The sequence below is a fragment of the Schistocerca gregaria genome, chromosome X (genome assembly GCF_023897955.1).
Source record: "Schistocerca gregaria isolate iqSchGreg1 chromosome X, iqSchGreg1.2, whole genome shotgun sequence".
Taxonomy (NCBI): domain Eukaryota; kingdom Metazoa; phylum Arthropoda; class Insecta; order Orthoptera; family Acrididae; genus Schistocerca; species Schistocerca gregaria.
The window spans coordinates 739,138,925-739,162,596 of NC_064931.1; the positions used below are offsets into that span (position 1 = coordinate 739,138,925).

The 23,672-nt window shown below is 38.3% G+C and overlaps 1 protein-coding gene across 1 annotated transcript in view; it reads right to left on the minus strand.

Annotated features, from left to right (window-relative positions):
- Positions 1-378: 378 nt before the first annotated feature.
- LOC126299560 (dehydrodolichyl diphosphate synthase complex subunit nus1) overlaps positions 379-23,672 on the minus strand; it is a 28,584-nt gene continuing 5,290 nt past the window's right edge. Inside the window, exons 2-4 of the mRNA XM_049991558.1 lie at positions 18,949-19,080; positions 15,330-15,588; positions 379-1,156 (exon numbers count right to left, since the gene is read on the minus strand). Of these exons, the coding sequence (XP_049847515.1) occupies positions 1,066-1,156; positions 15,330-15,588; positions 18,949-19,080 (482 nt within the window). The 3' untranslated portion in view covers positions 379-1,065. The remainder of the gene's footprint in view (positions 1,157-15,329; positions 15,589-18,948; positions 19,081-23,672) is intronic.

Consider the following 23,672-nt stretch of genomic DNA (forward strand, 5'->3'; position numbering starts at 1 on the left):
ATGGTTTTCTCAACTTATCACCAATACCATGGACCTACAGATCTGTGTCGTGTGTGTTCCCTAAATGCCTATGCTATTAGTGCCAGTTTTGTGTAGTGCCACATTGTGTGGCACCACATTCTCCAATTATCATTAATTTATGAGCATGTGTGTAGTTGACAAAAAGATACCACCCAAATTTACTTAGAACCTGCTAAGTTAACTCACTGCTGACAGCTAGGCAGCAAAATTTTGTCACTAGCTCAATGAATTTATTGAAAGGACTGTGCACAATTAACTTACCTGTCACTACCACAGGTAAAAATTCAAATGAAAATATGTAACTGTATGTCCATCTAGTGTTTCTGACAAAACAGTATGTGTTGATATATGGGCATATCCTGCTCAAAATAAGTATATTGCATATTTTAAAAAACAAATAAAAACAATGTAAAAGGGAATGAAAATACAAAACAACACATCATTGTCATCATCATCATAAATCCATTTTACATCCGATATGTACTTAAATACTGGAAGATTAGTTGATAAGCACCACAAAAATCCTGGAATATTTTTAATTTTTAGCTGTTCAGTGACTAATACAGCCTTTCTGTCTTCCCTGAACCCTCCTTATACTAGTATATAAATATCAACCAACACTCCCTTCACTTCAGTAAAAGAATTACATGAGGAATAAGATCACTATAAATAAATATTTTTTTAAAAAAACTGTCGTATCAGCCCAGGACACTTCGTGAAGTATGCAGCTACTAAGGCACTCTATAAAACATATACAACTACTAGAAAGTACATACATCTCACGATTACTTATAAGCCACTGGCATACATTTGGCTAGTAATATTTTTCTCAGTGATCATATATGTATAATTACATACTGGCATTAAAATCATCTGTGATTTAACAATAAATATGACTTGTCAGATTACATCACATGAACAAAAAAAAAAAAAAAAAAAAAAAAAAAACAGGTTCATTTTCGTAATAATTATAATAATAATGATAAAGAACACAGAAATGGAATGGATTTCCCCAATCTTCACTTGATGCACTGTCTTTATTAATCACTTTCCAAATCTCTGTTCACATTTACCATAGGTTTGTAACAATCTCACAAATTCTCTTACTGTGATGTTGTGATGGCTTCGTAACCTCCTGCAATGAATGAAGAAATACTTCAATGAGAGAAAAAAAAAAAAAGAACTGATTTATACACAGATAATTCATGTCATGCAGTGAAAGCTCTATTAGGTGGTGAACTGATAGAACACTTAAAAATATGTATCGAAATATAATCAGAAACTAACACATCTAACACAATGGCTCATCAGTTACTTCAAGCACTGTTTTATGTTCAGCGATTGCCTGCTTGAAATGGCCTGGACACAACGACTAACCACTATGATGTACAATAACTGTTTCTTAGTCAACATCACTGAATCACTACTCACTGCAGTGCTTGTTTATCATTTGAGCATTTATACATGGTAACCAACACAATATTTTATAGTCATGTTAATGAGTCAAGAAGTACTGCAAAACAAGGAAACTGCCAGATCAAAAAGATGGACACTATTTTGTATCTCAAATACTTGAATTTCGATAATTATGACAGCATATCATACGCTAATCATGGAACAGTCATCATATGAAGAGCATACTGGAGAAGGACCAATTTCATTGAAGGACAATGCTGTCGAATTTCTAAAATAGCTACCAAACTGTGACAGTAAAATTTACACCTGATCATCCAGGTGATATTCTCTTGAATGTATATTTAGCACTGTAAACCATGGAAGACAAGCAAATTGTAGCATTCTATTGAATCCATTAGAATGTTCAAAAGGCAAATCAGCAACTACTTGGCCATTTACTCCAATGCTATACATTTTCTGACAAACATGTTGTTTCCGTTTGAAATATGTGAAACAAAAGTAAATTATATTCTTTCATGAAAGTCACCTAAAGAAATTTCCTAGCCTTTAACAAAACCATGTGCCTCTACTTCCACATTTAAATATCTCAAAATTCTCTCAAATGAAGTGTTGAGTTTCCATTGCAGGACGATGATGACAATGATCAAGTTTATTATTTGGTATTTGGGTTGAGCCATAAGGTTCAATATCTTCTAGCATTCATATAGACAGGTTTGTTCATATAGAAGCAGTGAAGTTACTGCGAAAATGTGCAAGAATTGTAGGAGTTTAGTCGATTGTAACTGATATCAGCCCAATTTAATAGGCACTCTGTTGTTTGTAGATAGAGCATGTGTTCATTGATACTGAACAAAAGCAGCCAGCACATGGAACAAATCTACAGTAAAGGAAGGATACAACTCCACTGTAAAAGTGTACAAGTACCACAAAGCTTGCTGAAGGAAAGTATTGCTCATTCTAATGGCAATATTATGAAAAACATATTTGCTATGCACAATTTAGAGGACATGGTAAGTCGCAGACTGCCACACATTTAGACTTTCACCCACAGGCCTCCTTCTGAAGTAGAAAAACACCCCCCCCCCCCCCCCCACCACCACCACCACCACACACACACACACACACACACACACACACACACACACACACACACACACACACACACACACACACACACACACACACACAGTTGGTTTTTTCCCCCCCACACAAGCACAACTCTCACACATGTGACCACTGTCTCTGGGGTCTGTGACTTAAAATCTCCTCTGTATTGTGAGTAGCAATTCATCTTTTTCATGATATTGGCATTACTCCACCCTGGATTTTCCACTGTTTGATTTAGTACTGCTCAGTCTCATTTTTATATCTTTTTATGTGCAGTTGGTAAAAAGAAGGTCTATCTGTTGTCACACCAGAGCTAACACACTGCACAATCCTAAAGTAATCTCTCACTCACTTACTACAATCATACACAGAAACTTCTTTTTTATAAGCAATGTGTTGCAATCACCATTTTGAAACTAAAATTCATTTCTGCTGACACTGTTCATGCAGTCTCACTGATACATTTAACCCAATAATAAAAATTTGATTCTCACTGTCTCCAGAATTTTGTCAATGTTTGGGGGCTTTAATATATGTGGTGACCATAGTTAATGTTCCAGTTTCAAAATACTGTAGAAAGAGAACCACTACTCAGAATGATGTCAAATTTGAACAGCATATTATTTACCCAGGGGGAATCATCATCGAACAAAAAAAACTTTAATGAAAATTTGACTAACAGATGACACTAAGCATCAGAATACGCACCCCAACAGATGAGTGGCTCATGGCTGTTACTCAGTTTGCATCTGAGATGCTCAATGCTCCATGAAATATTGCACACTGCTGGTAAAGTTATTTTACAAGAATGATGACTGTGCACCAGTAGCTATACGTAAGTTCCAGACACTCAAGGGCATAAAAAAGAGGCATCAGTCCATGCCTGCTAAGGGTCTAATTACTACAAAATTCAAAAAGGTAGACACTTTTGAAGAGCAATGCAGCAGAGGGAAGAAAGCAGTTGCTAAGACATCCGTCGAAGATGTGGTCACAGCGTCGCAGGATGGGTCAACTGATGGTGTGCAAACGTGCAGAGCACGATGAATTGCCCTAAGATTGGACATGCATGCAAGCACAGCGTATAAAATCTTACAAAACATCCTGCACTGATATCCATACAAAATCACTCTTGTTCAGGAGTTGATTCCTGCTGACCTTAAAGCAAGACAAACATTCGCTCTGGAGTTTCTTGCTTGAAAGAAAGTGGACAATGAATGGCCATGGAACATTCTACAGACAAACAAAGCCTGTATCGACCTCCAAGATCACATCAATATGCAAAATTACAGACTATGAGCAACATAAAATCTGCATGCACATCAACTGCATTCTGCAAAATGAGTCCTGTGGATTCTATTCCACACCGTCACTGGTACATCTGCCTACATACTCCGCAAATCACTGTATGGTGCATGGTACAGGTTACCCTGTGCCACTACCAGTCATTTCCTTTCCTGTTCTACTTGTAAATACGGCTCAGTATGAGCCCTAATTCTTTGTATGTTATCTTCATGGTCTTTATGCAAAATATATGTTGGCAGCAGTAGAACAGATCTGCATTCATCCACAAATGCTGGATCTCTTCTTCTACATCTACATCTAGAGTCTACTATTCATAATGAAGTGCCTAGCAGAAGGTTCAATGAACCACCTTCATGCTGCCACTCTACCGTTCCACTCTCGAATGGCACGTGGGAAAAACAAGCACTTAAATTTTTCAGTGCAAGCCCTGATTTCTCTTATTTTATCGTGACGATCATTTCTCCCTATGTAGGTGGGTGCCAACAGAATGTTTTCCCAATCGGAAGAGAAAACTGGTGATTGAAATTTCGTGAGAAGATCCCATTGCAACGAAAAACGCCTTTGTTTTAATGATTGCCATTCCAATTCACGAATCATGTCTGACACTATCTCCCCTATTTCGCAATGGAATGGAATGTCGTGTGACAAGGGCCTCCCGTCGGGTAGACCGTTCGCCTGGTGCAAGTCTTTCGATTTGACGCCACTTCGGCGACTTGCACGTCGATGGGGATGAAATAATGATGATTAGGACAACACAACACCCAGTCCCTGAGTGGAGAAAATCTCCGACCCAGCTGGGAATCGAACCTGAGCCCTTTAGATTCTAAGTCTGTCGCGCTGACCACTCAGCTACCGGGGCGGACTATTTCGCAATAATACGAAACGAAACTGCCCTTCTTTGTACTTTTTTGATGTCATCCGTCAGTCCCACCTGATGTGGATCCCACATCGCACAGCAATACTCCAGAATAGGGCGGACAAGCATGGTGTAAGCAGTCTCTTTAGTAGATCTGTTGCACCTTCTAAGTGTTCTGCCAATGAATCGTAGTCTTTGGTTTGCTCTACCCACAATATCATCTATGTGATTGTTGCAATTTAGGTTATTCGAAATTGTAATCCCTAAGTATTTAGTTGAACTTACAGCCTTCAGATTTGTGTGACTTATCACGTAACCTAAATTTAGCTGATTTCTTTTAGGACTCATGTGAATAACGTCACACTTTTCCTTATTCAGGGTCAACTGCCACTTTATGCACCACACAGGTATCTTACCTAAATCATTTTGCAAGCCGTTTTGATCATCTGATGACTTTACAAGATGGTAAATGACAGCATCATTTGCAGACAATTTAAGACGGCTACTCAGATTGACTCCTATGTCATTAATATAGATCAGGAACAATAGAGGACTTACAACACTTCCTTGGGGAACACCGGATATTACTTCTGTTTTACTCTATGACTTTCAATCTATTACTACGAACTGTGACCTTTCTGACAGAAAATCATGAATCCAGTCGCACAACTGAGGAGATACTCCATAGGCACACAGTTTGGATAAAAGACGATTGTTAGTAACGGTGTCGAAAGCCTTCTGGAAATCTAAAAATATGGAATCAATCTGACATCCCCTGTTGATAGCGCTTGTTACTTCACGAGTATAAAGAGCTAGTTGTGTTTCACAAGAATGATATTTTCTGAAACTGTGCTGACTGTGTGTCAATAAATCGTTTTCTTTGAGGTACTTCGTTATGTTCGAATACAGTATGTGTTCTAAAACCCTACTGCAAATCGACGTTAGTGATACAGGTCTGTAATTCACCGGATTACTCCTACTTCCCTTTTTGGGTATTGGTGTGACTTGAGCAATTTTCCAGTCTTCAGGTATGGATCTTTCTGTGAGCGAGTGGTTGTATATAAATGCTAAATATGGAGCTATTTTATCAGCATACTCAGAGAAACCTGAATGGTATACGATCTGGACCAGAGGCCTTGCCTTTATCCTTTATTAAGTGATTTAAGCTGCTTTGTTACACCAAGGATATCTACTTCTATGTTTCTCATCTTGGCAGTTGTTAATTCAGGAATATTTACTTCATCATCTTAGGTGAAAGAGTTTCAGAAAACTGTGTTTAATAACTCTGCTTCAGCGGCACTGTCATTAGTGACTTCACTGTTGTTATCACGCAGTGAAGATATTGATTGCGTGTTGCCACTGGTGTGCTTTATGTATGATCAGAATCTCTTTGGGTTTTCTGTCAGATTTTGAGACAGAATTTTGTTGTGGAAATTAAGAGCACCTCACATTGAAGTATGCGCCATATTTCTAACTTCTGTAAATCTTTGCCAATCTTGTGGATTTTGCGTTCTTTTAATTCGGGATGCTTTTTTCGTTGCTTCTGCAACAACGCTCTGACCCGTTTTGTGTACCATGAGGGATCAGTACCATCACTTATTAATTTATGTGGCACATATCTCTTGCTGTCGATACTATCTCTTTGAAAACATTCCACAACTTTTCCACACTTGCATGATCAGATCGGAAGGAGTGAAGACTGTGTCTTCAAAAGGCGTTAAGAGCATTTTTATCAGCTTTTTTAAATAGATATACTTTGTGTTTCTTTTTTATGGTTGTAGGTGTTACAGTATTCAGCCTAGCAGCTCAAAAATAACTTACTTTGCTTTCCATCTAGGGATTCCCATTTGAATTCTCGAAAATTTACATTAAGACTTTGTGATGAAGGAAGCTGGGATCTCTCTACTTCCTCTTTTGTTTTTCCATCTGCCTCCTTAAATTCACCTTATTTTCATGTTTACCTAATTACCATTAACATGCACCAGTATAATCTACATTTCCATAAAAGAGAAAGTTTGGCCCTCAGTCTTAAGGAATATAGTACCAGGTCTAATTTTGTGCATAGTTTTGTGTATGCAATTAATTTTCTAATTAATTTTAACCATTCCTAGTCAATGTATTTTGTTATACGGTGAAATCAGTAATTGTTTCATGACTTAGATTCTATTGTTGACTTATAAATGAATATAAATTCTGTACTACTTACAAACATTTGCAAGAACTACTAGAATTGTTAAAGTATTTACTTGGCTCTATTCAAAAACATACCAGAAAAGCCAGCCTTTAATTTCAAAATAATTACCAGGTTTGTCAAAAGTATTGTTTGTATAACTATATCTGTTAATTTCATTATTTAAACAAATAATTCGGCCTAACCTTTGTGATAGAAGGAACAGTTAAAAAGGGGGGATTTTTCATGTATTCAGTTAATTGAATGAGTTATGTTGTAATTGTAATTTCTGTAACTTAATTATTGAACAATATACAGTTTTAATGCCTATTATTGTGAGGATTTATAAAAGACCGATTTTTGGTCCCGAGTCTGGCAGTCCACAGCCGATTTTCAGACGAGAAATACATACTTGTTACATTAACAACACTGCATTAACTTAATATTGGAATGTGTGTACACAAATAAACCGTGTGTTAGAACAATTAATGACAATGTCTGTTTAATTTATTTGAAAAATAGTGTCACACATACCATATTATTCTACAAGAACTATGAACTGTGTGGTTAGGATTTTACTGCTCATAGGTGTTCAACAGCGAACTATTATAGCAGTTTGCTGATGTTGCCTGCAACCTATTAACTAAGCTTATCAACAATTATCAATAGTGAACTGGCCATGTAATTTTGTTATATTGGGGGGTTGTGAATAGTTAAAGTAAAGACCTGTGAAATGCAGTTGTGCCACTGTCAGCTACATAAGTTACAGTATTCAGTGTTGAACTTCCACCCCCCCCCCCCCCCCCCATTTTTCAGCCAATGTAACAATGCAGTATGTCAACACCGAGGACTATCTACGAAGAAATAAAGCAGGAGAACATCACAATTTGCGTGCTGTCTGACCCTACTGGTGTGGTGTAACAAGCGCTGTAACATTGTAAGAGGTACAGAGGCAAGGGAGTCTGCTGGGGCTTACCCCTCTTCACTACTACTACTACTACTACTACTACTGCTGCTGCTGCTGCCGCTGCCAAGCCATCATAATGCACTTAGGTTTAGCATACAAAGGATTGCATCATAATTTATGAGTGAGACTAAAAATTAAAATAACTTTTCCAAACTTTGTCAGTTTGTGCTTCAGTATGTGATATCTCCGAATGATTGAATGAATATGTTTCACTAAATATATTATTTTCAAAACAAAAAAAATAAGTGCCACTAAATAATGAAGCTAGAAAGCTAAAAACTGTTCAGAATGTGCCAATGTATGTAACAATTAAAAATTACGAGTCTCAACTTGATAAGAGCAATATTTGGGTCAAAATTGGCATTTTTATGAAAAATTTAAGGAGCTAAATATTAGACTCAGAAAGATGAAAATTTATATGTAACTTCAGTTTGATCTAAAAATCTTCTGTATGTGACACCAATAAGCTACCTCTATTAGTTTTCAAGTTATTTACTAAAATTCAAATTTGGAATGGAAATGTACCTATTCATAATATATTAAGTATCATTTGTATTTGCAATAGAAAATTCTAAATACAGCACTGGGCATTTCAGAGATCATGTTCCACTGTCAGTTCCGTTCTAAAAATTCTAGCCAGCAAATTTTAAATTAAGTCAAGCTAAAGCTTTTTCAGTAACTGAAGCCAACTTAATTCACATAAAAATTAAGAAGATTGTAAATTATTAAATGACAGAGCTATTAATGAATACAAGTCCGAGAAAGGGACTGTTTAGATGCTGCTACCTGTGCCTAAGACAGTTGATAGCAGATGTTCCGAATGGCAGTCTGCTGCACCCATATATAAATAGTGACGGAGAGGCAACACAAAGGGACACTTCGCACAGAGATATCAATCTGTCCGCGTCAGTCAAATGCCTGCGTGCATTGTGCCTCAGATAACGTCAGAGCTGGGCAACTATCAAGAGCAATTTCGGTAAAAGTAGTAAGTGAACTAACGAGGACTGTACACCATTCCAGATTGCTTAGATTTCACAGAAGTAACTGTTTGTGTGTTGTCTGCAATGCTGACAAAACCGCATGGCAAGTGGCAAGATTATTTTCCACTTTTAAAGTGAACAATTAACTTTTGGCGATTAGAAGTCAGGGAGATACACTATTTTACCAGGAACATCACGTAGAGGTCACTTCTGAACTGCTAATGGTGCTGTTTCCAATAGGTACATTATTATTATTATTAGGAATTTTATTATGTTTTGTGTATGTTAACTTTTACTGAATATAACAATCAGTTAAAACTCAAAATTTTCATTTCTAGTCATTGATCCTGATCTCACTGAGTAAATAGCAAGTAGAAACATTTTCTTTTAGTGAGCACAAGGTGTAATGTGGCCTTGGAGACTGGAAATTATAGTCAATGTGTTCACCATCATTTTCAGGCTCTTGTAAACAGCGAAGGGGGGGGGGGGGGGGGGGGGGGTGTTGAGCATGCATAGACAATCAAGTGTTTTTTAGAGAAAGAAAGAAAACTGGCGTTCTACGGATCGGAGCGTGGAATGTCAGATCCCTTAATCGGGCAGGTAGGTTAGAAAATTTAAAAAGGGAAATGGATAGGTTAAAGTTAGATATAGTGGGAAGTAGTGAAGTTCGGTGGCAGGATGAACAAGACTTTTGGTCAGGTGACTACAGGGTTATAAACACAAAATCAAATAGGGGTAATGCAGGGGTAGGTTTAATAATGGATAGGAAAATAGGAATGCGGGTAAGCTACTACAAACAACATAGTGAACGCATTATTGTGGCCAAGATAGATACGAAGCCCACACCTACTACAGTAGTACAAGTTTATATGCCAACTAGCTCTGTAGATGATGAAGAAATTGAAGAAATGTACGATGAAATAAAAGAAATTATTCAGATAGTGAAGGGAGACAAAAATTTAATAGTAATGGGTGACTGGAATTCGAGTGTAGGAAAAGGGAGAGAAGGAAACATAGTAGGTGAATATGGATTGGGGCTAAGAAATGAAAGAGGAAGCCGCCTAGTAGAATTTTGCACAGAGCACAACTTAATCATAGCTAACACTTGGTTTAAGAATCATGAAAGAAGGTTGTATACGTGGAAGAACCCTGGAGATACTAAAAGGTTTCAGATAGATTATATAATGGTAAGACAGAGATTTAGGAACCAGGTTTTAAGTTGTAAGACATTTCCAGGGGCAGATGTGGACTCTGACCACAATCTATTGGTTATGAACTGTAGATTAAAACTGAAGAAACTGCAAAAAGGTGGGAACTTAAGGAGATGGGACCTGGATAAACTGAAAGAACCAGAGGTTGTACAGAGTTTCAGGGAGAGCGTAAGGGAACAATTGACAGGAATAGGGGAAAGAAATACAGTAGAAGAAGAATGGGTAGCTCTGAGGGATGAAGTAGTGAAGGCAGCAGAGGATAAAGTAGGTACAAAGACGAGGGCTGCTAGAAATCCTTGGGTAACAGAAGAAATATTGAATTTAATTGATGAAAGGAGAAAATATAAAAATGCAGTAAATGAAGCAGGCAAAAAGGAATACAAACGTCTCAAAAATGAGATCGGCAGGAAGTGCAAAATGGCTAAACAGGGATGGCTAGAGGACAAATGTAAGGATGTAGAAGCTTATCTCACTAGGGGTAAGATAGATACTGCCTACAGGAAAATTAAAGAGACCTTTGGAGAGAAGAGAACCACGTGTATGAATATCAAGAGCTCAGACGGCAACCCAGTTCTAAGCAAAGAAGGGAAGGCAGAAAGGTGGAAGGAGTATATAGAAGGTTTATACAAGGGCGATGTACTTGAGGACAATATTATGGAAATGGAAGAGGATGTAGATGAAGGCGAAATGGGAGATACGATACTGCGTGAAGAGTTTGACAGAGCACTGAAAGACCTGTGTCGAAACAAGGCCCCCGGAGTAGACAACATTCCATTAGAACTACTGACGGCCTTGGGAGAACCAGTCCTGACAAAACTCTACCAGCTGGTGAGCAAGATGTATGAGACAGGCCAAATACCCTCAGAATTCAAGAAGAATATAATAATTCCAATCCCAAAGAAAGCAGGTGCTGACAGATGTGAAAATTACCTAACTATCAGTTTAATAAGCGACGGCTGCAAAATACTAACGCTAATTCTTTACAGACGAATGGAAAAACTGGTAGATGCGGACCTCGGGGAGGATCAGTTTGGATTCCGTCGAAATGTTGGAACACGTGAGGCAATACTGACCTTACGACTTATCTTAGAAGAAAGATTAAGAAAAGGCAAACCTACGTTTCTAGCATTTGTAGACTTAGAGAAAGCTTTTGACAATGTTGACTGGAATACTCTTTTTCAAATTCTAAAGGTGGCAGGGGTAAAATACAGGGAGCGAAAGGCTATTTATAATTTGTACAGAAACCAGATGGCAGTCATAAGAGTCGAGGGGCATGAAAGGGAAGCAGTGGTTGGGAAAGGAGTGAGACAGGGTTGTAGCCTCTCCCCGATGTTATTCAATCTGTATATTGAGCAAGCAGTAAAGGAAACAAAAGAAAAATTTGGAGTAGGTATTAAAATTCATGGAGACGAAGTAAAAACTTTGAGGTTCGCCGATGACATTGTAATTCTGTCAGAGACGGCAAAGGACTTGGAAGAGCAGTTGAACGGAATGGACAGTGTCTTGAAAGGAGGATATAAGATGAACATTAACAAAAGCAAAACGAGGATAATGGAATGTAGTCAAATTAAATCGGGTGATGCTGAGGGAATTAGATTAGGAAATGAGACACTTAAAGTAGTAAAGGAGTTTTGCTATTTAGGAAGTAAAATAACTGATGATGGTCGAAGTAGAGAGGATATAAAATGTAGACTGGCAATGGCAAGGAAAGTGTTTCTGAAGAAGAGAAATTTGTTAACATTGAATATAGATTTATGTATCAGGAAGTCGTTTCTGAAAGTATTTGTTTGGAGTGTAGCCATGTATGGAAGTGAAATATGGACGATAAATAGTTTGGACAAGAAGAGAATAGAAGCTTTCGAAATGTGGTGCTACAGAAGAATACTGAAGATAAGGTGGATAGATCACGTAACTAATGAGGAAGTATTGAATAGGATTGGGGAGAAGTTTGTGGCACAACTTGACTAGAAGAAGGGATCGGTTGGTAGGACATGTTTTGAGGCATCAAGGGATCACAAATTTAGCATTGGAGGGCAGCGTGGAGTGTAAAAATCGTAGAGGGAGACCGAGAGATGATTACACTAAGCAGATTCAGAAGGATGTAGGTTGCAGTAGGTACTGGGAGATGAAGCAGCTTGCACAGGATAGAGTAGCATGGAGAGCTGCATCAAACCAGTCTCAGGACTGAAGACAACAACAACAACAACAACAACAACTTAACAAAAGTAAAGACCAGTTAGATTATTTATCCGCAGCCCCACATCAGTAACAAATCTAGCAGCCTATCTCTGAATTGCTTCGATGTTTCCCTTTAATCCAACCTGATATGGATCCCAAACATTTGAGCAGCGAAGAAGATTAGGTTGCACTAGCATCCTATATGTAGTCTTCTTTCTTCTTTACAGATGAACAACACCTTACCACAACACCTCATGAACTTATCCCAATAAACCAAACTCGAACATTCACCATCCATGCCACAATCCTCACATGCTCATTCCATTTCACATTGCTCTGGAACATCATGCCCAGATATTTAAATGACATGACTGTGAAGCAGGATGCTACTAATGCTGTATCCGAACATCACAAGCTAGTTTTTTCCCCAACTCATCTACATTATCTTACATTTTGAATATAATAGAGGGAAACATTCCGCGTGGGAAAAATAAATCCAAAAACAAAGATGATGTGACCCACCAAAAGCGCTGACAGGTCGATAGACACACAAACATACACACAAAATTCGAGCTTTCGCAAACGGCGGCCTCTTTCCTGATGAAGCAACCGCCAGTTGCAAAAGCTCGAATTTTGTGTCTATGTTTGTGTGTCTATGGACCTGCCGGCGCTTTTGTTTGGTGGGTCACATCATCTTTATCTTACATTTTTCTACATTTAGAGTTGGCTGCCATTCATCACACCACCTATAAAGTTTGTAAAACTCAGCTTGTATCCCACAACAGTTACTCAACTTCAACACCATCCCATACATCACAAAATAACCTTAGATTGCTGCCCACCCTATCCACCAGATCACAATAGTGGTCCTACAATACTTCATTGGGGCATTCTTGACAATACCGTTCTCTCTGATGAACACTCGTCGTCAAGTACAAGGCACTTGGTTCTATTACTTAAGAAGTCTTCAACCCACTCACATATCTGGGAACCCATTCCATATGCTTGTACCTCTGTTAACAGTCTGTAGTGAAGTATTGTGTGGAATGCTTTCCAGGAATCTAGAAATATGGAATCAGCCTGTTGCCCTTCATCCACTAGTCGCACTATATCATGTGAGAAAAGGACGAGCAGAGTTTTGCACAAGTGATGCTTTCTAAAATTGTGCTGCTGCCATGAGAGTCTTCTGTGCACCAACGTCACTTCAATAGTGTGGATGTGTGGGTAGAAACATTTTTGGTACTCCTCCACACATTGCACAGCCTGTGAAGCGGCTCCTGCAGATATGGTTCAGAAATGCTGGAATTCTTAGTTGTCATTTCCCTACAGCCTGGTCGTCCAGATCATCTACTCTTCATCCATGTAGCTTCTGGATTTGTCATTACCTGAAAGATGCGATCAGTGCTCAAATTACGACTGTAGCTCTGTACTGAAGGCATGCATTGTGCAAAGCATTGTGAACGTGACCCAAGACACTCCAACAATCTGTCGTGGAACATGCTGTTTCTCGATTTCAAGTTGGGGAAGAAAAAGGTAGACAGCATATTGAACATATCTTGCAGCAGTCTCATGACAATTAGAAACAAATGTCATGTTGCTTTTTATATGATTTTTGGCCTCACGACAATGAAAAACTGATTTTTCCCATATGACAAGGTACGACATTGCTGTGGTGGATGAGTTTACCTAACCAATGGTGCCATAATTGTTGACCGCCTAATTTGTGTGGTTATGTACACTGAACGGTATGGATGATGTAATATGCAACTCAAACCATAGGCATTGCATTGCAATTCATCTGTCATTTCTAGCCGAGCCCATTTATATTAAGATGCTTACAGCACTATCTATTGGTAAAATTTTCATTGAAGTTTTTTTAATCCCAAGGCGTTTCTCCCTGTGCCAATAGTATGTTGCTCAAATTTTACGTCATTCTGAGCAGTGGTTCTCTTTCTACAGTATTTTGAAACTGGACATTTAATTATGGACACCTTCTATTTACATCAGTATCTGAGCACTTATACACAGAATTACGTTACACATTTTTGTTTCTGTTAACAACTGTATGCTAAACAAGTATCTCCTGACAAACAACACAGCAGAATCGAGCACCTTTACTATTTGCAGATTATAATGAGATGCTTCATTAAGAAGTAAAGGACTACTACAATTTAATAGGTATTGACACCACCACCACCACCACCACCACCACCAACAACAACAACAACGACGTCTCAAACTCAGAACCTTTGCCTTTCACGGCATATTCCCTACTGAATGAGCTATTGAACTATCTCGACACGACTCACGGCTTGCCCTCACAACTCTACTTTCTCCAATATCTCACTCCTAGCTTCCAAACTTTACAGGAGTCCTCCTCCATACCTTTGAAATCAGTAGAATTCCATTGCAGACTGAAAATTTATTCTGGGGACATTTCTTAGGCCGTGCTTAAGTCATTTCTTTATTACGTCCTTTCTTCCACGAATGCTGGCCCCACCTAGTATGCAGGAGAGCTCCTGTGAAGTTTGCAAATTAGGAGAGAGGAACTGGCAGAAACAGAACTGCCTAGGTAGGTCACAAGTCATGTCTGAATCTCTTAGTTGAAAGAGAGTTCCCCCGAGAAAAGCAAGGGTGGTGGGTTTGAAGTTTCAATTCAATGCATACTCCATTGCAGAGTGAAAATGCATTCTCAGAATACTGTAACTACTTTATTCTTTATAGTTTCCTCCTACCTTCTTCCTGATGAGGCATGTGGTACATTTTCCCGTCTTTGTATTAAACAACATAATTAGCATGTTCAATAAAAGCACACTTTAAGAAGAAAACATAATAGTATATTAACTCACATAGGGGCTATAAAATTTCTTATATGGGAAAATATTATATAATACCCTCATGTATATAAAAGTCTAGAGTATCCCTTATCCAGCTGTACGTATCAGATGGATTATGATGATTTTGTAAACACTACTGAGATGATAAAACTTATGTATCAAATTGTACAACAAATTAAGATAAACAGCTAGTTCAGCAGTAAGAAGGACATAAGGATTCATAAAAAATATGGAGTATTGTATGTTCTGCTTACTCAATAATCAGAAAAATGTCTATTACTTACAGAAACTCTGTGATTCGTATATGCCATGGTAAGAACCCGTATGTGCAACATACTTCTCCACAATACAATGCAAGCTCGGGTTCTGGTAAACCGGTCTCTTCAATTAACATTTCATTTATGACATCTTGACTGATGTGACAAGATTTCACTTCTCTGTTTTTAGCTGAATAGCAGAGAGATCTTGTCACTTTGAGGAATGTTTCCTTTGAATCATTAAGCGATAAAACTGTTACCCGTGTTTTTGCTATTGCTTTTGTACCTGAAAATAAATCCATGGTAACAATTCTCAATCAAGTCATGTAGAAATGACAGGGGACTGGAACACTTATTCATGGATTATATTTCATGTTAGAACATAACTATCTTGTTTTCAATATCAAACAACAGCAAATCTGTGTGTGTACTATCTCACTACATATCTTTCTCTGGTGTTTCTGTTGACACTTTCAGTTTTGTATTTGTAGGGTACAGGTGCAGACAGCAAACAATATATGTTAATGGGGTGAATCATGTGATGCCCAGTGTCAACAAAAAAGTAATTTTGATTCTCATTATGAACATGCAAGGGGATACCTAAGAAAATTTAATTCAACTGATTTAAATCCGGTAACTATGGGGAGGGGAAGGGAAAGGTGAAAGACTAAGGGTCTATCCTCACCAATATAATTAATGGTAAAAACTGATAACATTATGGTTGCTCAAATGGGCAAATGAAACCTCTTGTGTAAGTAACATATCTAGTCTTGCAGCTAAAATCATATTAAAAGAATTCTTACAACTTCTGCATGGGGACATTAGACAGTTGCACACAGCAGCCAAGGACAAAGGGCCCAAGCTATAGTTAAAATGGCACTAGCAACGAAGCAGAAAATATTTTTTCAGAGTTGTACTTGATAGATCTGGTCTTTCATGTTATGACAGTTTACCACAAATTGATGAAGTACATTGCACATATTGTAAAACTCATTGTGTGAAAAATCTATGCACCAGTGAATATGCCATTTTCCAAGATATAATTTACATTATCCTTCTGCAGAAGTTCATTCAATTTTTACAGTTCCCCAGCATAACACACTGTAAGAAAAACAGCAAGCTCTATAGCACAATCAACAGGTTGTGACAGCTCATACAGAAACTCTGTTATGAAGCACATCATCATTTTTTCCCTTAACCTTGTACAGCACATTGAGGATCCTTTCATTGCTATCTACTGCATAGTACCCCCTCAACCTAAAACAAATGCCAGGAGTATCACATTTTCTAGTATTTTGGAATCTCTGTACCAATACACAAAAATAGGATCCACATCAGCATATGTATTCTGCAAGTCACTGCACAGTGTATGGTGAAGGATTCTTCACCACTATCCACTATTACTCTCCATGTAAGGCATATTTCAGCACAGTCCCTGTTGGAAGAAAGTGAATCCCAGATCACGGGAGGGAGTGAGTCACCATCCCACTTAACGGATGGCAACTGAAGAAGCCTCAAGCTACTGTTACATACCCTAAAGCTACTGGAGAGGAAATAGAAATGAGACTTCAGAAGAGTGTGGAGCAGCTACTTGAGGAGAAGCAACAGGAAGAATCAGAATTGCAATTGTATATACCTGCAGCAAGAATGTTGACAGGAAAGTAGTGAGAACATACAAAAAATATTGTAATTGCATTCTTTGACCTTGGAAATGACTATGATAGTGTCGTTCGAACCAAGATCTGGGAATGGCTCCACGATCTCAAGCTGCCAAAGTATTTTAATTGGGAAATTACAGATGTTATACCAGAATTCCTACAGCTGCGCCCACATAGGCAGTAGTCAATTGAAATGGTTCAAGATAAAGAGAGGTGCCCAACACAGAAGTGTCTTAACACCACTCGTTTTTATCGGTAATGGACTAGGTTATAAAATCTTTCAAGGAAATGGACAATGAACCTAATGCCCTAATATTTGCTGACAATGTTCTGCTATGGAGAGAAACAAAACAAAGGAGCAGAAAAAGCTGACAGAATGGAACAGCACGTTAGAAAATTTTGGACCGAAGGTGTAACACCAAGACAACAGAAATGACCACAGACAGGGAAGAAACAAGCTCAAACTTAAATTTGGAAGGGATGAAATTAATTAATCAGGAAATACTCAGCATGACACACAAGGCATCCAACTTTTACAATCAAGTCCGAAACCTTCTAAGAGACCGAAAAGTGCCACAACAAAACCACGTGCCACACGTACTTCGTGTCAGTTCTCACTTATGGTTTAGAAACATGTACTCTAGTGTATGAGTGTGTGTGTGTGGAGGGGGGGGGGGGGGGGGGAGTACAGCAGAATTCAAGTGACAGAAATGAGATTCATAAGATTATTAGCCAAACTACTAGAAATAACAAAATCAAAAGTGAAGTGAACACAAATGTAACTGACATCAGAGTTGCTATTACTAGTCTAGTAAAGAAATGAAGATTTAAGTGGTATGGGCACATTATGAGACTGAATAAGAGAGGACCAGCCACAAAACATTTCTGAAATAAATGTCCCAGGCAGAAGACCAATGTGGAAGGTCCAGAAAACAATAAATAGATACAGTGGAAACAGACATGGCAGATAGCCAGTACGAAGACATCCAGGAACAGATGATCCATGAAGATAGGAGGAGATGGCACATACTTGTATAGCACACCCAGGAAAACTGGAACTGGGAAGTTGTGGTTGTGGTGGCTGGTGGTGGTGGTGGTGGTGGTGGTGGTGGTGGTGGTGGTGGTGGTGGTGAGTCCATGTTTGAAAACAGCTGTGTGTTAGGCCCATGATGTATTCCCAAGACACATATTTTGTCCTCCTCTTTTCACTGTCTTTACAGACAGGATGTATGATGGTGCACCATAGTTAGCCAATGCACTTAAGTAGACAGTGCTGCACCAGCAAGTTCACCAATTTCAAGTTTTCAACACCCTTTTATGACAGAAGTTTGTTATGAAACTGATGATCAGTGCACCCCATTTTCGCAAAATTTTTATGAACTTTTTATATCAACATCAATTTACATATAACCGCTTTAGTATCATTATCTTCCAATCTTTCAGAAATATTTTGTGGTGGTAACAATAAAAGGTAATGAGAGGATGGCTGCTATGTCATGCTGTAACAGATCAAATGAAGTTTAGACAGTGACTAGAGCTACAAGTAACACTTAGTTACCAGTTTCATTCTACCTCTCTCTCCCCCCCCCCCCCCCCCTCCTCCCCACTCTGATTTACATTACATCTTAGGCTAAAGTATCTTGCCATTTTTACACTTACATCCAGTAAGATATGCAAAAATCCTTTCTACAAAATACACGATACCTGGAAAGAGTTTGAACATTACACTTTCTGACATGTTGACGCTCTTGATCATCAAGCTACATCACCGATCAAAATTTCAGCAAGCACCTTGTGACAACCAAACATCAATGTTTTACTTTAAATCATCCTGTCTATGAAAAGAAACAAAGAAAAGAAAAAATAACAATGTCATTGTGGCAAATTGCTATTCAAAATAAAATCCTTCTGAATATACACACTGACTTAAACATTTTTCTTTGCTTACAAATACAATAAAACCTATTCCTGAAGTAAGTTATACTCACCATTTTGCACACCGTTTTCAACACCTAATCCATTTAGTGTTTTATTTCTTCCCCATATGATTCTTCCCACACACAACTTGCTTCTCGTTTTCACAGCTTGATATAGTTCATCTTGATTTTGTTGCAGGTGACCTGAAAAACATAACAACAAGGGCAATTTCAAAACACACACACACAGAGAGAGAGAGAGAGAGAGAGAGAGAGAGAGAGAGAGAGAGAGAGAGAGAGAGAGAGAGAGAGAGAGAGAGAGTGCAACAGCAACTTCTGTTTTGTTGGTACATCTTCTGTGATAACTTACAAAAATGGCTCTGAGCACTATGGGACGGTCATCAGTCCCCTAGAACTTAGAACTACTTAAACCTAACTAACCTAAGGACATCACACAACACCCAGTCATCACGAGGCAGAGAAAATCCCTGACCCCGCCGGGAATCGAACACGGGCATGGGAAGCGAGAACACTACCACACGACCACGAGCTGCGGACGATAACTTACAATGTGCGTCAACTTGTGTGTGTGTGTGTGTGTGTGTGTGTGTGTGTGTGTGTGTGTGTGTGTGTGTGCCCATAGGTTTTTGAAGTAATCAAGTGTGTTTTAATAAAATGGAAAAAAATGGTATATCATGCCAACATTTTGTTTTCAACAGTACATCACCAACAGAAATTCATCCTAAGTTGGTGGAGGCTTATACTGCATGTATTCCTCAATTTTCCACATTAAGAAACGGGTGGGTGCATTCAAACAAGAGCATACTTTCCATGAAGACTATTTACACAAAGATAATCCGAAAGCCGCAACAACAGGTGAGAATCTCAAGAATACGTACAATGTGTTACTGTGCGATTATTTTTTAATAGGGCATGAAATTACTTATGGCATAGGGATCAAATGAGATTATCATCATTACTTATCCCACAAACAGTTAACAAAATAAGATTAGAAATCCAGATTGTGAAACAGAGAAATAATAATAATATTTTTTCTTGACAGTACATCTGGCAATAGTAGCAATTGGGTAATAAGGAAACTAATGGATCTAAAGTATCGTATCTATCACCCTCTCGCATCCAATTACAGCCACTTTAAAAGAAAGTTTTACCTAGAACACATTTTGAGCCCAGCCAACAGCTTATTGGAGCCTTACATCGATATTCTGAAGACTTTACGGAATCATTTATCAGGAATGTATTTAACTAAGTGGAAAAACATTGACACTGAGGGGACTTCGCCAAAGAATTTGTGTTTTTTTTTGGGCAAAAGTTCACCAACAGCCTATCAGCCATTGCACTTGTGCATGTTGTACAGAGCAAATGTTCGTAATGATTAGCAATGTCAGGTCAGAGACAGTCAATGAGAGAATAGTATAGAGTGAGCAATGATGATTCCCTAACTTGATGGTATCTACATGCAGCAAAACTCAAACCGATCACATTCTGTAGATGGTCCTTACTTCATTTCCTGTATTACGACATTCTCTCAACAAGATGAGAGCCATATGCTGCACATAAATCTGCTCACATTGTTTGGACAGCCATTACTTCACTTTCTATATTTCCTTTATACTTAAGTTGTTGGTACTTATACACAAACAGCCCAAATAAAGTTTTGCTTCACCCTCATGACTTTCACAGTTTTCCTTGATCAAAACCTCTTTCACAACACTATTTTGACCACAGGAAATTGTTATGTACAGCCACCTGCCTAATGGAACTATAAAAGTAATCCTGCATTATCATTGCAGGTCAGCAGAGTTCACGGTGCCTCCAATCATTAATGAGGCACTGCAGCTTGGGTACACTGCTCAGATTAGCAATGTGCCTCAGCCACTTCAAACTCAGGCAATGCAGGAATTGTTGGTTTAGAATAAGAAGGGTTGGTAGCATATGAAGTTGCCCACTGAATCAGTATGAACAGAACAACAACATTTAAACGTTCAACACTGTCTTGAGGAGAGGAAAAAAACAACTGAAGATATGCCACACAGTGGTCATCTACAGCAGGCCTGCTCATCAATTTACTTTTCGAGCTGGCTCACAGTCATTCCTCAGCAGTGAACAGCTGACCAGCTCACGGTGAGTAATGGTAGGGGCAGAGGAGTGGAAGGAGGAAGAATCTGAACAAGACAGCTTAGTACAAGAAATTGTTGTTAACTAGTCAATTCTCTGGCCACTAATACAAGTTCTACGGAGATGTATCGCACCATGGTGGCTAATTAATGCCTTTTGTAGCAAATTTATTTCCTACGACTGTTGCACTGATGCGAAATGACAATGAAATGAACCTTATATTTCTTTTAACTGATAAACTGAATAAAAATGGGCAGCCACGTATTAAACAGGGTATTTCTTATGGCTGATGCAGCCTTGTGGTGGTGGTGGTGGTGGTTAGTGTTTAACGTCCCGTCGACAATAAGGTCATTAGAGACGGAGCGCAAGCTTGGGTTAGGGAAGGATTGGGGAGGAAATCGGCCGTGCCCTTTCAAAGGAACCATCCCGGCATTTGCCTGAAACGATTTAGGGAAATCACAGAAAACCTAAATCAGGATGGCTGGAGACGGGATTGAACCGTCGCCCTCCCGAATGCGAGTCCAGTGTGCTAACCACTGTGCCACCTCGCTCGGTCCTTGTGGTGAATGTAGTTTTCAGATGAAGTTTAAATTGGCATCAACTCTTATTTCCCGACTATTTTGTTCACAAGTTACACATAGACACAATGTATGTTAATGATTACTACTTACTTCACTTCTCACTTTAACACACATGTCTGGTACCACTTTTTGTGCAGTACTAATTCGAAGATAAGCTTTTAGGATGAAGTCTGTCAGTGAGCTTCTGTGACTAAATTTCTCTCCCTTCTATGCGAAAAAAAAGTTGTTCACACAAATATGTAGGGCCAGACACTGACAATCATAGCTGCAACCTAGTGAAGTCCTCAGAATTTATGTTGAAGAAAATTTTTATACAAATCTACAAGACATTTTCCAATGGAACTTATCACTGCCTGTCACACTCCATGACCATAAGTTATAACTGAAGCTAAGTATCCTGCTTTGACATGTTACATATTGATATCGATGTGTTTGACATACCTTTTGTACAGTTTCTGATATGGCAATAATGAAGCTTTTTGCCAATTTTAAGAGAGCTGTCCTCCAATTTTAAACTGCACCATTGTGCACACTTTTGTTGAAGGCCATGACCAACTTAACATGTGGTCATTCCTCTGATGACAGCTCATGGTTCCCACTTCTCCTGCAATACATACTGACTTCTGACAGCCACATTTCACCATGGGACTTACTACCTAGGTAGTGGGTGAGTGTGAGTGCTCATGCTCATACAGCTGCCTCGTGAACTGGACTGACCTACAGTTCACAACAGCAGCTGATAACCACTACCCACAAATTAGCATGTACATACCCATGTTTTAGTTAGTATAAAATTGTTGCACTTACCTGTTAGTTAAAACAGGTCTTAGTAATTTTGTTGGAAATACAAAACAATGTTTGTGATGGCAGATTAATCTGCTGTGTATCCCAAGGTTTATATCAGACTGGAAGGTGATACTTTTATTTGCCACAAGTTCAGTGCACCATGTGGAAAGCTAAAAAACATGAATGGCTAGAACTATGACACCTAACATTCTCTAAGTACTGTCCGCGTAATGTATTCACTAAGCAAATAACATATTTTCCCATGACAATCAGATTCACCTACACAATATCCGCTAGTATTTCAGAGATGTCATCATTCTAAAAACAAATATCCACTTTTCCCATTATTAAAAGAAAAACATCTCCCAGTTATGTCACTTCCTACCTAAAATCAGCTGCTGCTATGCTACCTTACATCCCATGATTAATAGTGGCAGATTTCTTTTCGACAAGAGCTTCAGGGTATGTGTGGACAACCTCTCAGAAGCTTTTAATTTGTTTTTTTTTTTTTTTACCTAAAATCACGGTATTTCATTGCAAGTAAATAGACTGTTCACGCTGATCTTGTGTGAGTATAATATAGTACATAATTCTACATTTGCAAAATGATAAAGATATTCAACTGAATCACACCAAACCTGCTTCTCAGGCAATCTCAGCCTCCTGGTTACAAGAGTAGGTGGACATGGTAGTCAACAAGTGGCATATCTTTAAGAGAAAAAGAAGAAGAAAACAACATTGTCATGGGCAAGGAACTGTAGCTCAAAACCAGTGTTTAGATCTCAATTATATATTAGGAAGTAGTGTATGGCATGAGACATGCTGAAAAGATACAACAATATTTGAATACACCTTAACGATCTAACATTTTTAAGAATGGTAAAATTTTAACAGCTCAAAAAATGTATCACTAGTTCAAGCAGACACAAGGTCTTTCTGAAAGATTTGTGTGTAAGATCTGAAGTAACATAGGCAAATCACAGTCAACTTTAATTGTAACAGCAAGACATGCATTTTACTTCCACTGATGTTTGTCAACTTGTGAATAGAAAATACAAGTAAAATATTAAACCATAATGTCATAACAATTTAGAACCTCGACACACACACACTGTGCCTTAATTCTGAAAAAAATTACATGAACTAGAGATAAGATGATGTACTAACAAAACAGTGAAAATCAAAATCAAAGTACTGAAGATCAATGAGGTAACAGAAGTAATATTAGTCCTTGAGAAGGCTAAAAAGTAATAATTGAAAAGATAGCATCACTGTCTTGTATTCCCAAAA